This window comes from Chiloscyllium plagiosum, chromosome 17 (assembly GCF_004010195.1).
Source record: "Chiloscyllium plagiosum isolate BGI_BamShark_2017 chromosome 17, ASM401019v2, whole genome shotgun sequence".
Lineage (NCBI taxonomy): Eukaryota > Metazoa > Chordata > Chondrichthyes > Orectolobiformes > Hemiscylliidae > Chiloscyllium > Chiloscyllium plagiosum.
The window spans coordinates 59,785,610-59,804,287 of NC_057726.1; the positions used below are offsets into that span (position 1 = coordinate 59,785,610).

Genomic DNA, 18,678 nt, shown 5'->3' on the forward strand with positions numbered 1-18,678 from the left:
AAGGCCGAGCCCACCCTTTCATTTGTTATCAGTTAATTTACAAACAACTTAGCCCACTGCTTAAGTAACACAGGATGAATACCATACATTGAGTTTTAAGTGTCTTGTTTTTAAAAGTATAGCAATTCCTTCCATACTCAGAGGTTTTAAACAATCCCATTTCTATTTCAGTTCACTTTAAAATGCAGAAGTTAAAATTGTTTAGTCTTTAGAGATGCCAGGTGTTTTGCCTACTTGATGATGTTTGAGAGAAGCTGAGACTAGTTTTATTTTCTTTAACTTTTTCCCTGGTAAACACTTTGCTTCTATTTAACTCCTTCCTTTCAGACCACAGGTTGAAATCTAAATCCGTATTTTGCCAAAATTGACACAGTGCACTGGGTTACTTGGGCTAGGTTATTTGGGCTCACTCTACTCCAATAAGCTTGATTTGTTAAAGTACTTTTTTGACTACTTGACATTGAACAATGTTTTAGGTTTCTTCTGTTACTTTGAAGTAGGTACTTGAGGCAATTGTGTGCCTAAAAATTAAGCCTGATGTTTTCCTTCAAGAATAAACTGTAATTTTCCTGTTTATTATAATTTACTGTATAATTATTTCCTGTCTTTGACAGCCGTTTAGCAATGGCTTAGTGACGGTAATGGTCCCACAGTTACGTCGTGGTGAGAATAGTCTCCTTCTATGGAATGTTTTAGACTTAAATGTCCCAGTTCATACCTTTGTTGGACATGATGATGTGGTGCTGGAATTTCATTGGCGAAAACAGAGGGAAGGTAAGACGTCCATAATAGATACAAGTAGTCAATGGTTTTAATCTCAAAGTGAGATCCAGCTAGATGTGTGACCTGTAAGATGTATTTCAATTGTAAATATATGAATGAAATTCTTTTATTTTCTCTTTTATACTTCTTCCCCAATCTGTGGAAAGTTGTAGCCTCCATTATAGTTTCCATTTAATATGCTCTTTACATTTTTGGCTAATTTAAAAATCAACATATTTTAAGAAGAAAGAGCTATGTGTACAATAACCACAGTTACTCCTGGTTTTTCACATCTGAGCAAAATTAACAAACCCGTTGATTTAAAGAGATGAGAAGCGCCAAGAGATACCATGGTCAGCAATGAATAGACAAGAAGTAAATCAGGCTAGACAGGAGAGAAGAGGTATTGGAGTTTAGTTTGATTGACTGTAATCAAAGACTACAAAGAGGAGGAACTATATACAATTGTGACCATCATAGTTGTTCATAATTTCATCTCTGAAACTAATGGAGGAATTAAAAGAAGTGTCTGTAGAAGGGGTAAACATCAATCTGAGAGACAACACATTCAAGGGCTGATATCTTGCAAGAAATACAGTTAAATCCAATCTGAAAGCCTATTGGATAAGCCTTAATGAAGATTGTTCCCCTACTATTGGGATGGTTTTTGACGGTATATGGGTGAAAATCAGATTATTGTTGTCCGGCTTAATGGCTTTTGACATGCACAGCCTCATAAACCAATCAGCAACCAGACGATGCCTGAATCTTGCTTTGTACACAGGCCCCTACAGTCAGCCAGTCCATAAATCTTTTCACCCATAGCTTGAACAAAACACCAATTTAAACACAACATACAAATGAGTTTCAGTAACTTTTTGAATTAAAGTAATTCCTGCCTTAGACCTTTGCTGTAAAACAGTCCTTTTCCCAGTTCAGTCACCAATCAAAAATAAAGTGAAATAATAAGATAATGGTGCTTACACTATTGAAATACTCTTCTGAAAGTTGATACCTACTTTTGATCGTGATCTTTTCCTTAGAGTGAAATATTGTTCAAAATTGTTATGGATTTGTTAAATCTAATTTATTTCTCATCCATTGGTTGTTGATGTTTGCATGGAGTAGAGAAGTCTGTGAACCTGTTCTGCATGGAGGCACAGTAGCTCAGTGGATAGCATTACTGCTTCTCAGCACCAAGGACCCAGGTTCAATTCTCCCTACGGACGATTGTCTGTGTGGAGTTTGCATATTCTCCTCATGTCTGTGTGAGTTTCCTTCTGGTGCTATGGTTTCCTCCCATAGTCCAGAAATGTGCAAGTTAGGTGGATTTGCCATGCTAAACTGCCCATTATGTCTAGGGATGTGTTGGCTAGCTAGATTAGCCATGGGAAATGCAGGGAGAGGGTAGGGGGTGGGTCTGGGTGAGATGATCTTCAGAGGGTTGATGTGGACTCGATGGACTGAATGGCATGCTTCCACGCTCTAGGGAATCTCTGATTCCATACTTTGATTTGGTGACCAATGCTGAAGTTCTTTAAAATCTTAGGAATTGTGTTTTCCACATTCACCGATTTGTTGATCTGCCATATGGGTACAATAGCTTGAATTTCTTTGGTAGAAAATTTGGTACTGATGTCTTTGTTACACTGGTTGTTGATCATTTTCTTGATTTGGATAATGATTGTTAGGATTTTGATCTAATATACACTCATTTTGTTGTGAAGGTTGTTGTTTCAGTACAAGAATTGAAAGCTGTTGGAAGTTTGTCCTGTTTTCAATGCCAAGCTTAGTTTTCCTTTACCAAAGCGGTAGCTTCAGAGATATGAAGGAAGATCTTGAAGTTGGCTGAATGATTTCAAAAAGATCTGTAGGTAGAAACTTTCTCAGAATGGCTTCAATCAATGTTTTTTTGTCAGTATAAAAGGAGGCAGTTCCAAAAACAGAAATTGCTGTAAAAACTCAGCAGGTCTGGCAGTAGTGATGGAGAGAAATCAGAGTTGACATTTCAGGACCAATGTTGTTGCTTGTCCTAGTGTTTTCCGCCTCTGAGGTGTTTTCATACTAAATTTAACACCATGTGATCAGAGTCATGTTGTCTTTCTTTGTCTCTAATGTTGCAATTTAATAATTTAAAACTTCTTAATTGCACAACAAAACTTTCATTTCTCACCCAAATTATTGATGTAATAAATCAGTGTCTTTAGGTTGATTGTGTGACATTGAGTATGTTGGTCTTTTCAGAATTCTCAGTCCATTGACATTGAGTTTCCCATGCAGTACTTATGGTGTTGCTGTCGCCTTTGGGCGAGGTTGATGAAGATAATCTTGCAGATAGGACAACAGTCGATCTATCAGTCATCAGCCGCTGTCACAATCTGAGTGATGTAAACATCCCTGTTTATCCTCACTGAGACAGTGACTTCGATGAACAGTTGCAAATATCTGGAGTGCATGCATTGTCTTGTAATTGGAGTCTGGCAGTATCCTAAATCTCATTTCTTTTTTGTAGAATTGAAGGACTATCAGTTGGTTACCTGGTCACGTGACCAGACTTTACGAATGTGGCGGATAGACATGCAACTGCAGCGGGTAAGTGTTTGTTATTGGTTCAATGATTCATTTAATTGGTATAATCTGTTCTGGTAATTTGCGTCATGTCATTATCTTTCCATTAAACTGAAGGTATCAGCTGGCTGCTGTCTCAGCATGGTCACCTGTGCAAAAGTAGTTTTATGGAGAATCGGGGTTATGCGAGGTATTTGTCAATGGTGATAAATTTTGTATATCAACTTGCTTATTTATTTTTCTTCTTTTTATGCATGACTGGGGGATGGGGGGTGGTGGTGGGGGAGAAAAACCAAAGGATATGTTTAATTGTTTGAATGCAATTTTAAGGTGAGATTTACATGTTTATGGGTGAACGTAACTTCAGGCCATCCCTTCAACTAAACATCTGAAACTTGGGAGTGGAATTGATACTGGTTATGATGCTAAGGTAAATTCTTAATTGGAAACCTGTTCTCTGTTACATTCGGCTGCATTTCATGGAGCTAACTTCTCAATGCCCAAATTTGAGTGTATTACTTGCAATAAGGAATTTGGAAGGTGATGTTGATATCAATTTGAAGAGAGCCGGAGTAAATAGGATGAAGTGAATGCCTATCAAAGATCCTTTCCTCTTTAGTGGAAGAAGTGGATGTTTATTGTCTGTTACTGATAAACTGAGCGGAGACTGAACTTGTTAAGGGAAGGATGTGGCTGGGTCATATTCCATTAATAAAAGATGTGGCATTGTACTGCTGTGGGTATCCCTTTATGGTCATTGCATTTCGAGGGATACAAATGTACAGTAGTTGAAATGGAGGAATAGGATGGTTTGAGAGGCTACAATACTACAGCATCAGTTATGTGGATAGTATGGTAACTTGGCTGCAGGAATAGTTGATTTTCCATGCAACCTCAGCACAATGTTTTGAAAAGTTGTTTTGTTTCAGCTCTGTGCAAATGATATGCTGGATGGCGATGAGTTAACTGATGGTGTTTCCCTGCTCCCAGAGACAGATAAAGTTCTTCATTCACAGGACACTGATCCTCACCCAACACTAAGTCATGTAAATGAAGAGGATGAAGGTAAAATTGTTATAAAGTTCAAAATGGAATTCTTTGTACATTGATTATGAACTACTGCTTAGATAGTTGCCACGTGGAGATTGGGAAACCACATGTTAATTCTACCCTGTGTAAGGAACTTTGTGTGTTACAGGTGTCTGAAGTAGCAGAATTTGGGAGCCCAAATCTCCCCATTCAATTCAAGCTTTTCTACAGTTTGTCACTGTTGCTAAAAATTTTATTCCAAAGTGTTTGGACGTGCTGTAGTATGGGAGTGATGATGTCTGCTGTTGGGAGTTGGGAAGGATATTTCCCTTTCTCTGCATAAATCTAATCGTTAGCAACCATTAGTAACCTGCATGTCTGACTCTGGATGCTGCTGAAGGACTGGGGGAATAATTAGGGCAGAGATGCCAACTGTTCTACCAGTTAATACTTGATTTGGATAGTTTGTGTCTGTTTTGTACAATGCTTGTGTCTGCATAAACTCACTGTGGTATGAGCATTTCACCACACTGGTGCTCAGAGTTCTGTCTAAAGATCACCATAGCAGCATTATTACAATTGAAAAAGTCACTTATCTTCACCCCTGTACTTCAGTTACCATGAAGGTTCATGCAGTGATTATGTAATAACTCTGAGCACTGGAGCTGATGGGCTGCCCCTATAATGTTGAATTATATTTAGACTGGGTGAGTCCTTTGGAATTTTATCTTTATATCTGAGCACTTAAAGTGGGTGAAAATTATTTATCTAAGCACAAAGTGTAATTTTGACATTTTTCTGGTTTCAATACTTTGGTTCGGTGCATTTTAGAAAATGTTTTAAATAGTGAAAGATGAATTAAAATAGTACTTTGAAAATGACGATTAAATATCACATCTGGTGCAGACAATATTAAATTGCAGGGTTTAAAAAAAAATTTCTGTGTTTTGATCATAATTCCAAAGAAAGGTATTTCAAGTGGGGAATTAGTTTGGAGATGTATACACAATTTGATGAATGTCTTAGCTTACTACAGTTGGGCTGTTAGTTTTATGCTGAATAGTTTAGAATTGTCTACCATTTTGAGGAAATATGTATGACCCTCCGTGATCTTGAGGTAAGAATGACTTTGTAATGAGATCTGAAGGGTGAATGCTGGTGTAAAGCATGCAGACCATGCGAGTAAAGAGTGCTTAAGTAAGCTTCTTTGTTGCCCAGACTAAACCTTGTTTACTAAATGACAGGGATCTAAATACTGAGGTTTTATACAGTCAATCCCTCCTGCAGTGTACTTGATGAAATAGATGTTTATGTCCTATGCTTGTCCACAACCAGTCTTCTCCTTGCTCTGCACAGGTAAGTTTCCTGATAACTGCACTTACCTTGGCATATTCTTTTTCTTCCAGTACTGCGAGAGGATTTTCACAACCATGTCGCAATCAGCTCCAAACCTGATTACCTTGGACTACCACAGACATTGCAACAAGAATTCTCACTAGTTAATCTACAAATCCGTAATGTAATGGTTGATGAGGTTTGTGTGAATGCAGTGAATTACAGTTGCAGTGGTTGGTCTTTTTTAAAAATACAAGCATGGAGTGACCATGTCACTGTCATTTATTGCCCATTCCTAATTGCCCAGAGGGCAGTTAAGAGTCAAACACATTGCTGTGGGTCTGGAGTCACATGTAGGCTATAGCAAGTATGGATGGCAGTTTTCTTTCCGAAAGGACGTTAGTGAACTTGCTGCCTTCCTTTCCTTCTCTCCATCCTTGTCCATTCTGGAACAATATTTTTGATGATTATGTCTTAGAACCCGAGGTGACAAGAATTGAACTATCTGGAAGAGGTCATCAATTACATTTGTTCCTTTGTTTTTCCTTCTGTTCTGATAAACAGTATCAAAGGAATGAGCCACTCATGAAAACTTTTGTGGCTTTGAAGTCTTTTGCCATCTTGGCTTTTAAACCATGTCCTACTGTATAAGATATCTGAAGTTAGAGAAAAAACTGGTGCCACTTTGGTGCTTAAAAATTGGAGTTTATGTTTAGATGATCAGATAATAGGAACCTCAATCTGGGTTTTGAGAGAGCCTTTTCTTTCACAGTAGAGGAACCTCGATTATCCGAGCGAGATGGGCGGGCACCCAGAGGGAACCCATAAAGACATAGGGCGAACATGCAAACTCCATGCAGGCAGTCACCTAAGGGTGGAATCAAACCTGGCGCTGTAAGGCAGCAGTGCGAGCCACTGAGCTGTCCCTACACTAAGGCTTGTGTTAAGTTAATTTGGGACATTTATTTTTGTTTGCAACTCCTGAAAAGATATTTTAAATGCAAACCTGCGACAAAATGAGTTTCATTTTTCAGTGAGGTTAATGAAAAATCAATTTCCCAGAACATCTTCAGGATCATTGTGATTTTGAGTTTTGTTTCAACTGTGTGAATGGTGTCAACAATATTGTGTTCTTGAATGGTATAGATGGATGCTGTAAATCGCAACTGCACAGTCTCGGTACATTGTGGAAATCTCCGGGTGAAAATGGTTGTGATGTTTCCAGTACAATATCCAAACAATGCTGCTCCTTCTTTCCAATTCATTAACCCCACTACCATCAGTTCAAGCATGAGGACAAAACTTCTGAAGGTAAACTAACCATGAATGAAAAATAATTAATTATAGGAGAACTAACTGCCATAGATAGCTTTCAAATACAATCTTTGGTTGTGGTGCTCTGTTAATGATACTGAAAAATGAAGTACTTTCTTGTGAATAGAAATTAAGAACCAGAGTAAACCATTCAGCCCTTCAAGACTGCTATGCATTCAGTATGATCACGACTGATCCCTTATAATACTGCCTTTTAAACTGCTTTCTCCCCATACCCCTTGATGCCTTTAAGATCTACAATTTATTAATCTCTTCTAAAATATATTGATTGATTTGGCTCAAAGTATTCCACAGATTCTCTATCATTTGAATGAAGTTTTTTTTCATCACGATCTTAAATGGCCTATCCCATATTCTGAGACTGTGACTTCTGGACTCTTGACTCCCCAACCAGGGAAAAAATCTTCCTGCATCTAATTTGTCCAACCCTATTAGAATTTTCTTTGTTTCTGTCAGGTTCCTCCATACTTCTAAACTCTAATGAATGCAGAAGCAATTTAACGGATATCTCTTCATAGGACAGATCAGACATGCCCATGATACCAGAACATAATACTGTCAGCTTAGTGAATCATTGCTGCACTCCCTGTTTGGCAAGGGAGACCTTCAATAGGGAGACCCCAAACTGTATGCAGTGCTTCAGGTGTGGTCTCACTAAGGCACTGTATAACTGCAGTAAGCCATCCCTACTTCTGAATTCAAATCCTCTTGTGATAAAGGCCAGTGTACCATTTTACCTTCTGTATGGTTTACATGAAGTGTTAAATTGTGGTTCCATCTGCTTGTTCCCCTGAATCACATGAATGAGCAAGAGCATGAGTTCTCCTGTTGTTTAGGCCAACCTGTTGTTTAGGTCTTCAGCCACTAATACGAGACAGATCAGTCAAATTAATATTGATGCTTTAGGTGGGATCATACATTCAAAATAGTCACTGTTTGCAAAGCATTGTTCTTGAAAATAATTCATTGATGAAATGCTTTGTGATCTTTCTAGACAGGTAGTAAAGTATCATGCACATTTGTATTTGATTTTGTTTTGTTTGCGTGCCTAGTTAGAATTTTGAGATGATTGGTTATGATGGTATTTATCAGTTTGTCTCCCATATGTTTGAGTAATTTGTTTATTCTGTGTCGTGTATATTGTGTTTACCTCTTTGGGTTTGTGTGTAGATTTATTTTTACCTATGTTTGACTGTAATGTGTTCATTGTGTGCGCTTGTGAATCTGCTTAACGGGTTGAATTTTGCCATATTTAGGAATGTAATATGTATTTGGCTTTGTATTGCAGGTTTGTTGCATGTGAAGCTTTTGGTCTAATAGGACTTCTGTAAACCTTTTCAAATTTGCTTCAGATTCTGAAGGATACATCTCTCCAGAAAGTGAAACGAAACCAGAGTTGCTTGGAACCTTGTTTGCGCCAGTTGGTGTCTAGTCTGGACGCGATTGTGGTAAGACATCATTGACCCTTTTTATAGGTTGATACAACCTCAACACGCTGTCATATTTGAAGGAGCCATATGTGTGCGTTGGAGAGATTAGATTACTTACAGTGTGGAAACAGGCCCTTCGGGCCAACAAGTCCACACCGACCCTCCGAAGAGCAACCCACCCAGACCCATTCACCTACATTTACCCCTTCACCTAATTCTACTGGCAATTTAGCATGGTCAATTCACCTAATCTGTGCATTTTTGGACTGTGGAAGGAAACCCATGCAGACACGGGGAGAATGTGCAAACTCCACACAGTTGCCTGAGGCGGGAATAGAACCCGGGTCTCTGATGCTGTGAGGCAGCAGTGCTAACCACAGTGCCACCGTGCCACCCATGATGTGATTAAGAAGCCTTGCAGTCACATTTGATGTGTAAATAACTTTCAAAATGATGCCATAATCAATTTCTACAAACTTGAGTGAATTTTGGTTTAAATTGAGAATTAGAATTGTCGACTTGTTAAATAGAAGACAGCTATTTGCCCTGTTATGTTCATGCTGACCCTCCAAAGGAACAGATCACACATTGACTTTACCACACCCTTTTTGCATGTTGCTACACATTCCGCCTGTTCAGATATTTGGAATAGAAATTGGAAGGAGTGTGATTGAAATCCTGTCATACAACTTGTCATAAAGTATCAATTGACAAAATTCTGAACAATATTTTGAAAAGTCAGGAAATGCTAAGAGGGTTAAGTATATCAGTAGAGAGAGAAATGGGTTAATTTCTCATGTCAGTTTCCATTCATCAGTACTTTGTGTGACAGTTACCCTTGTAATAGGTTTTCAGCAAGTTTGAAGCAGCGCAAGTGTGGAGGTTGAGGGCAAAGAAAGTATAGAGTGAAAGATTGCAGAGATTCATTGACATTAGGTATGGTAGTGGAAGGAAGAATGAGTCTGAACTGAGACTAGAAATAAAAGAATAACAGAATCATCAATAGATGAGATGTTATTTTGCTTATAACTATGATCTGTGTTACTCTGTACACTATCTTTGGAGTTTCATTCTCTCGAATTGTATGTAATTGCAACTTGTCATGTTAATTTGCAGAGTGGTTAGGAGAGTTTTTGTTTCTCTGCAGAGAATTGTCTCATTAGTCATAGGAACCAAAAATCAAATCCTCACCTGAATGGGGAGGTTCTTTTGTGGTTGAGTGTTGTCAAAGGGGAAAGAAACCTGATGATATTCAGCTGGATTTTACCACTTGTCTTTGGAGCTTTGGGAACCCCAAATCAGACCAGACATTAAAAATTGATCCATCTGGTGGGAATTCCTTTCTTGATATCAGCCTGCTGTGTCTAAACCATTATATGCTTGCATTGTATTAATATCATTGGTGCAACCCTGTAAAGGAAGATCATTTCATAAGAGTAATGAAGTACCTTTTCAAACCTAAACATGCTGGGACAGTGCTTATCAATGAACCTGCTTGCAATTGTTTCAGTTTTGAAACTTATAATATATAAATATATTAGGTAAGTTCATGCTTCACGTCGTCAACCAAAGGTATCTGCTGGAACAGACGTTTAATTTTGTTAGCTTGTTCCGCTGCCATTCTTCATGTTTGTCTCTTTGCTTAGTTAATGCAAAGATAGAAAGCAAACTCAAAAATAATCATGATTTGTGCCGGTGTTGCACCGCGGTGTACAAAGTTAAAAATCGCACAAGACCAGGTTATTGTCCAACAGATTTATTTGGAAGCACGAGCTTTCAAGTGGCTGTCACTTGATGAAGGAGCAGTGCTTCCAAATAAACCTGTTGGACTATAACCTGGTCTTGTATGAGTTTTAACAAAAATAATCAAACTCCCTTAATTGCGACCACAGTCCCAACCTACCACCGTGCATCCGCTCCACAGCACACTGGACCAAGGGCACATGTTAATGAAAATGCATACTTGGTAGAATACATGTATTTAGTATTATTTTATGGAAGACACTGCTTCTTTACAGATCTTAATGGTATTTGATGGATGATTATAACTTACTGTGCAATTAACAAGTCATGCTCTATTGATTGATGTAATGGTTTACGTGAAATTGGTTATTAGTTTAAAATAACTTGTCCAATATTGAATTTAGAACATTACTCAAAATGGCACTGTGTTCTTGACTTAACTACATTGAGCTATGGCTCACTGGTAATGTACGTACTTCTGAAACAACCAACTTGAAAGGTGAGAGAACATTATTGAGGTTGTCTCCTGTAGTACGACTGCTGTATAAATTAGTCCTTCAATCAGGTGCCCAATTAACATCTCCCTCTCAACTCAGTCACCTCAATATTACTGTTTGGCCATTTTATTGATGGAACTTTACAGATTAATTGCTATGTAATGATCATGATTATAATAACATTTCTGAGAAACTTGGTAAGATGTGTGTAATGACAGATTGTTTGCCTATTTTCAAACTGGCTCTTTGTATAATTCAAATCTTAATTTACACCTGGTAAAAAGAAACTAATGCAGGCGGTGTGTAGGTCCAAGGCTGAAAGCTGGGATACTGGTCTGTTCAAATGAAAGCTGCTACTTGTTATAGTTTGTAACTTTCCATTTGATTTTGTTTGATTTTATAGAATCAGGACAACAGTGGCTCTGCTAATTCCCAGAATCCATTTGTCCTTGGAAATTCTGTCACGCCTCCACTGCCGACTTTTCCACGAGTCACTAACACATACGGTTCCTACCAGGATGCCAACATTCCTTTTCCTCGAACCTCTGGGGCACGTTTCTGTGGAGCTGGTTAGTAAAAGTTTGAGGAAACCCATCATTCCAAAGTCACTGTCAGTTCTGGTAGTGTTTCAGCATTGGGTTCATTTTGTTGTCTCTGGTATTGATTGTCTGGATTTGTGAAGAATAGGTCCTAACTGTCACTCCAGCAACAACTGAGTGTGATAGGTAACTGCATGAGAGGTATTCTTGTAAGGTATAGGAGCATCGATACAATGGTGCATTTACGCTGAATATAGTCAGTATGCACCTATAAATAACTCTAATAATGCATGAATTTTGTTAAGCTTGAAATCTAATTTGTGATGATCTGACAAGTGGACTTTTTAGGGCATTGATAGCCATTTTAGTTCATAGGTACTGAACAAGCAAATACATTTTTAAAAGATTTTCCTATCAACATGGACAATTTCACGTTTTCCCACATTATAGATTTGTCACATCTTTGTCCACTCATGTAACTGATCGATATCCCTTTGTAGCCTCCTTATATCCTCTTTACAACTTAATTTCCCATTTATCTTTGTGTCACCAGCAAATTTGGCGACCATTCTATGTAACCATGCTCCGTTCTGTAAGCCATTTAGACCCAGCTCTGATCCCTGTGGCAAACCACTCAGTACATCTTGCCAATCTGAAAAAGGCCCATTTTATGCCTACTATATGTTTCCTGTTAGCTAACCAATCTTCTATCCATGCCATTGTGCTACCTCTTACACCATGAACTTTTATTTTCTCGCCTAACTGTTTGATGTGGCCCTTTATCAAGCGTCTTCTGGAAATCTAAGTTGAGTTAATGTACTTCCAGCTCCCCTTTATTCATAGCACGTGTTACTTCCTCAAAGTACTCCAAATATGATTTTCCTTTCTCAAAACCATGTTGACTTTAAGTTTTGCTGCCTTGAACTGCTCCAAGTGCCTGACTAGCATTTTTTTAAATAATAGTTTTGAATTAGAATACCTTTTCTGTACAACACATAATAACTACTCTACTAGGTTTTGATTTTTTAAAATTTTGATTTATTATAGTCCCATGTACATAAGTACAGTGAAAAGCTTTGTTTTTGCGAGCCGGACAGGCAGATAATAGCAAACAAGGACATGCAGATCATAGGGCGCATAGACAGAGTGAAGCATACAAGGCTCTGGCTACACAGGAGTTATGTAAAGCAAGATCAACATTATTTGAAGTGAGTGATTCATTCAGCAGTCTAACAGCAGCAGGGAAGAAGCGGTTCTTGAACCTGTTGGTGTGTACATTCAAGCTTCTGTATCTTCTATCTGATGGAAGAGGTTGGAAGAGCGTATTACTGGGGTTGGAGGGGGCTTTGATGTCGGCAGTCTTTCTGATGCAATGAGAAGTCTAAATGGAATTCGTGGATGAGAGGTTGGCTTTTGTGATGGTCGAGGCTACTTTCTGTAGTTTCTTATAGTTCTAGGCAGAGCCGTTGCTATATCAGGCTGTTATGCACCCAGATAGAATGCTTCCAATGGTGAATCTTTAAAAGTTGGTGAGGGTCCTTTTGTACATGCCAAATTGCCTAGGCCACTTGAAGAAGAGACATTGTTGTGCCGCCTTGACTAGCGCATCGATGTGAAAGGTCCAGCACAGATTGTTGGTTATTGTCACTTGTTACTTGTAGAAACTTGATGCTCTCGACCTTCTCCACCCCAGCTCTGTTGATGTCGATAGGAACATGTCCTCCTCCTTTGTTCCTGAAGTCAATGATCAATTCTTTTGTTTTGGCAACATTGAGAGAGAGGTTGTTACCATTGCACCATGACACCAAGCATTCTATCTCCTTCCTGTATTCTGACTCGTGGTTGGAGAGCTTTTGGACTAGAAGCAGGTTCACCTTATTGTGGATCAGTGGTGCTGGAAGAGCACAGCAATTCAGGCAGCATCCGAAGAGAAGCTCTTCGGATGCTGCCTGAATTGCTGTGCTCTTCCAGCACCATTGATCCAGAATCTGGTTTCCAGCTTCTGCAGTCATTGTTTTTACCTCGCAGGTTCACCTTAGCCTTGGGTATGGTTTTCTGTGGACAGAGTCTTTTAGGCAGTGATGTTAACAATATACTAGCTTTTCCCCGACCAGAACTTACCTAAACCCTTTATAAGGTTCTAGGGTTTTGGTCATTTAATGGGTTCCCTGGATGAACCAATTTATGAAGGTCTTTTTTATGCTGCTGACCTATATCATTGAGCTAAATGATGCCATTAGAATCAATTTTGGAATAACTAGTTTCAATAGTTACCCTCTGTTCAGAATTAATTGGGGAGCCACCTTATCTGCTCGTCTTCAAATTTCTGGACTGCAATGGTCCACTCGATGAAAGGCTTTCATGGTCTAGGAGAATAATATTATCTCTGACCTGGTTACTGATGCCCACAACTTAGCAGCAAGTATCAATTTATATCATGTAATCAGCTGTGGCCATGTTTTTAGTCCAGTAAGGTTCATTTTAAAATTTAAGCAAAGTAATATAGCTTGTAAAACAGTTTATGCCCAGTGAGTGTGATACCAATGTCCACATTTGAATTGAACTTGTATGATGCTTCATATCAAACGATGACTATGTTGTGTTTACATTGCCTAGGTTACCTTGTATACTTCATGAGACCAATGACTCTTCACAGGACAGTGTCCCCAACTGAGCCCACACCCAGGTAAGGGAAGACACCTGCACCACAGAGTTTACGCCGTGATTTTTGTTTTTTAAGGCATTTTGTGTGTCCTTGGCAGTTTTATGTGGGATCTGGAATTTGCCTGCCTGGTTTGAGGTGGAGACAGGACTGATCAAGGCATTTAAGACAGATTTGAATTTTTGTAAGGAAGAATGTGCAGCAATGCAGAGACCAGACAGTGGCTCTCAATAAATTGCTCCTTTGGAGAACCACACAGACACATGGCCTCTTGTGTGCTCGAACCATTCTGCAATTTGTAAGATGAGAATTGCATAGTATTTCAAGATTATTTTGCTATTGCCATGGGGTGAAGACGGGCACCGGGAATGGTTCTTATGAGAGTCAGCTAACACCACTGCTTTAATTTTGTGTCTCCCAATAATGATTGTTTTATCAATAGTATTACTTCTACTGACAACGAAGGCTAGTGAGTTACATAATTTATTAATTTTGATGCCATCTTTGATTGATCACAATCTTGTATTATCTATTTAGATCATTGTCGGCTCTCTCTGCCTATCACAGTGGCGGAATCACCCCGATGAAGATCCGTACAGAATCACAGACTAACTTGAGGCTTTACAGTGGGAGCCCAACTCGCAGTGAAAAGGAGCCAGTCTCCATTAGCTCCTTCTATTACAAGGAGCGAGTGAGTATAGTGCACTGGACTTGTGACCAGCCACACAATCCATTGCCTTTGGCCCTTTTTTATTTTATTCGTTCGTAGGATATGGACGTCACTGGCTAGGCTGGCGTTTATCACCCATCCCTAATTGTCTAGAAGGCAGTTAAGGGTCAACTACTTTGTCCTGGGTCTGGAGTCACATCTACATTACCAGACCAGGTAAGGATGTCAGATTTCCTTCCCAAAAGAAATCCGATGAGATTTTACAACAATCCTCAGTAATTTACATGGTCGTCATTTGATTAGCTTTTATTCTAGGTTCTTATTTAGTTGAAACGTCACCATCTGTGATGGTGGAATTTAAACCTGTGTTCTCATAGCAATAGCATGGAGGTCTGGCATGCCATGCTTAATGACATTACCACAATGTCACTGCATCCCCCTGATCTCAAACATCAGACTTCCACTTATATAGCATTTTCACCACAGTTTCACTCAATTCTCCAAGACGTGGAGACTTTGAGGCTAGTATGATGAGCCTTTCAATGCCGTGTGATTGAATTCTCTGTTGCAGTGCTTTGTCAATTTGTTGAGTGGTTTTGTTTTGGTTTCCAGAGAATTGATGCACCAGTGCTCTGTTATCTGTTTCTCAAGCTGCGGCTAGCTATAGAGGTGCATTTGTGGTTGATGAGCCAGATTGGAGAATAAAAGAAAAGTATGATGGGATTTTCAAAAGTGCAAACAATTGATTTTCTAAAAACATACATCGCAGAAAAAATTTACTTAAAAAATTAATTGATAGCGAAGCATTGATCAGTTGCCTGTGTGCATGAGTTTTGTTTCTTTTTGGCTGGTTAACCTATGAACAGCTATTTCGACAAGGGAGACATCAATGACACCAACAAGCATTGTCTTGCAGATGGGGGCTCTTTACTGATGTGGATTGTCTTTTAAGACTTGACTCCGAGGCACACCTGACAGCACTCTTCCTGTAATCTAATTATTTTAACTGTTAAAATCAGATGGGACCAACTTCAGATCCTCTCACCTGTCTTACAGAATTTAAGATTTTTTTTTGCTTGACTCATTGCATTACTGCTTCCATTAGCTTAGCTGTTGCATATGTCAGGTCCTGACCCAATGCAGTAACTTTTTCGTGACAACAGATTAAAAACCTGTTTGGATGGATGAATACTGGTCGTTATGGTTGCTACCTTATTTCCTCTGCAGTGTCATTATTGCAACCCATAGTCTTGCCGTGGCAGTATTGTGCTTTTCTCTTTGGTTGCTCGTGGGAACTTTTTATTTTAATTTCAGTAAGCAGTTACTTAAAAGAAGCATAAGTCTGTTTGAAGAATCCTCCAATATTGTCCCTTAAGGTTCTAGGTGCTCTGCTATCACCGAAAACTTGACTGATTTTGTCATTGATGGAAATGTGTTGCTGGAAAAGCGCAGCAGGTCAGGCAGCATCTCGGGAACAGGAGAATCGACGTTTCGGGCATTAGCCCTTCTTCAGGATTTTGTCATTGCCCTTGGCTGAAATCCTGAGTGTGGGATTCCACAGTCATGTTGTTTTTGGAATAGTTGATTGGATACTGGTGAACTGAGAATTTACCAATCTGACTTTGGTGCTGCACTGGAGTTGTCTGCAGAACAGATTGAACAAGTGCAAAACTTAACATAAGTGGTCTTTAATGAGTTTTCTCACTGAGTTGTGAACTACCCTCTTCATCTTTTTTTAAAAACCAGATTTAGCAATTTGATACTCAAGTTCTAATTGTCGAAAAAAGCTGTGATTGTTTAAGATGTTGCTGTAAGGTAAAAGAAAAGGGGACAGTCTTGTCAAATATTCAGGAAGTGACTGTCTTGTAGGGTTTGTAAAGAGCTTCAATGTGGTATGAGACAGCACTCATTAAACTATGAGACCCAGTAATGTGAGAACATTGGGTAAGGAGTGAGTAAGGCAGGTGCAATATATGGGTGTCACTGATGGAGTGCAATATGTGGGGCATGTAGACAAAGTAGGAGCTAGTGTTGGCACTTCGATCCTGTTCTGCCAGTCAACAAAATTCATAGCTGCTCTGAATACAGATCCAGAATTGAATAATGCAAGAGTAAGGAGGTTATGCTTCATTTATACAGGGCATTGGTGAGACCTAGTCTGGAATATTTGTACTGGTTGTGTACTTACAGAAGGATTTTAATGTTTTGGAAGAAGTTCAGAGAAGGTTTACTATAGTAATATCTGGAATCCATGGGATGTCTTATGAAGAAAGGCAAGACAGGCTATGTCTGCATTCTGTGGAGTTTAGAAGAGTGAGGGGTGACTTAATTGAAACATATATAAGATTCTGAGGCGACTTGGCTGGGTGGATGCGGGGAGGGTGATTCCTCTTGTGGAAGAATCTATAATTAGGGAATATAATAGTTTAAACATAAGGGATCTCCAATTTGCAACCGAGATGAGGAAACATTTATTTTTGAGGGCTGTGAATCTTTCCAATTCTCTTTCTCCAGTGGATACAGAACCTTTAAATATTTTTAAGGCAGAGTTAGGTAGATTCTTGATTACCAAGGGAATATGCAGGAATGTGGAGTTGCAGTTTTAAATCAGATCAGCTGTGATCTTATTGAATTGTGGAGCAGGTTTAAAGGGCCTAGTGACTGCTCTTGTTCCTTGCTCGTACGTACATCACATTTTTGCCTACCCTCAATAACCAATCAGTCCCTTACTTATCAAGAATATGTCTACTTCTGCCTTTAAAAAAATTGAAGCTTCTATTTTTAACTCCTTTTAAACAGGAGATTTTCAAAGATTCGTGTCCCTCTGTGGGAGGAAAGAAGAAATTCCCTTTTTCTCCCTCTTTGGGCAATCCTTTATTCTTAAAAAGTGAACCCTCCCTCTTTGCTGTTTTGTGTATTTTGCACAACATTGAAGAAATCTTAACTATATTCGGGTGTCTCTTGAAATACATTAATGATTGTTACAATTGCATGTCATAGGAGAGGAGCTTCAAATTAATATTGTAATAATTCACTGGCAAACGTCGTCTTGTTTGTCTCAGATTTTTATCTGTAGTCGCATATAACTTGGGTCTTGACTGTATATCAAGTAAATGTTTAAATGTCGAGCTTTTTTTCCAGCTAGCTCCTCACTGTTCTTCTGTGAATTAAGTTTATCTTTTCTTTGCATGTTGTTTTATTTTGAATCTGTCTTGCTGTGTTCTTTTTCTTTCTGTTCTGATTTGATTTATTTTTGTATTCTCGGTGTTTTGTTTTGGTGGTGTTCATATTGCAGATGTCTCCTCTCTCCGCCCGGCGACGCTGGTCCATTCAAGCCGTTAATGAGTTCCCGGTACTGTGCACATTACCGTCCTGCATTGCTGCTCTTGTGTTTCTGGGATGGCCAGATGCCCTGTATCAGGGTCAAAAGCTTCAGCAGTTAGCTCCATGAACAAATAATGGATATTTGTTGACTTTTTACTTTCTTCCAATCTTGTAAAGTCACTGACCCATGCTGGACATGCAAGTTTTGAGTCTGAGCAGCTCTTGAAGAACTGTTAGTGAGCCCTATACTATGAACCCAAGCAGCAATTGTCAATGGAAAACTTTCAAAGATGGGATGTTCATAACCTGACATCCACACTTGTGATTCACTTGCTATTAGAATTGCTCATAGCCCTTGGGCAAGAAACCTGGCTGAGATTTTATTTCTTGTTCCCTAGCACAAGAACCGCTGAGGACAGTTGTCGTGGTTCAGCTTTTACCCAAGTTAGGAACATTTGGTTCTGTGCAGCAGTAATTTCTGGTTTATGTAAATCACTATTAGTTGTCCTGATCAGCCTAAGATAAGGTGCAGCTGGCCAACTCAAACTTCTTGGGCAGTTCAAAGCAGCTCCTGCTATGCATTAAAGCTTATAATGCAATTTTAATTTCTGTAGATTGTTACAAATGGCTAAATAACTCTTCACAACGTGCATGCTACTGACTGGATGCTGGGCTTTTTATTATATGTGCGGCTTTCTATAAATGTGCTTTTACATTGACAAATTATAGAGCATTTCTGTGCAGTGTTAATCGGACGATCAGGTTATTACTGTTTACTTCAGCA

At 39.0% G+C, this 18,678-nt stretch overlaps 1 protein-coding gene across 10 annotated transcripts in view; it reads left to right on the plus strand.

The window, feature by feature from the left end:
* The window catches only part of wdr59 (WD repeat domain 59), an 87,388-nt gene that overhangs the window by 31,316 nt on the left and 37,394 nt on the right, over window positions 1–18,678 (plus strand). For 7 of the 10 annotated variants that reach the window (XM_043707251.1, XM_043707249.1, XM_043707248.1 and 4 more), the window contains exons 10-19: window positions 615–774; window positions 3,275–3,354; window positions 4,260–4,395; window positions 5,766–5,893; window positions 6,841–7,005; window positions 8,382–8,477; window positions 11,103–11,268; window positions 13,855–13,924; window positions 14,438–14,591; window positions 17,866–17,922. In XM_043707251.1, coding sequence (XP_043563186.1) covers window positions 615–774; window positions 3,275–3,354; window positions 4,260–4,395; window positions 5,766–5,893; window positions 6,841–7,005; window positions 8,382–8,477; window positions 11,103–11,268; window positions 13,855–13,924; window positions 14,438–14,591; window positions 17,866–17,922 — 1,212 coding nt within the window. The remainder of the gene's footprint in view (window positions 1–614; window positions 775–3,274; window positions 3,355–4,259; window positions 4,396–5,765; window positions 5,894–6,840; window positions 7,006–8,381; window positions 8,478–11,102; window positions 11,269–13,854; window positions 13,925–14,437; window positions 14,592–17,865; window positions 17,923–18,678) is intronic. The other 3 variants (XM_043707252.1, XM_043707246.1, XM_043707243.1) reach the window with 2 other exon arrangements.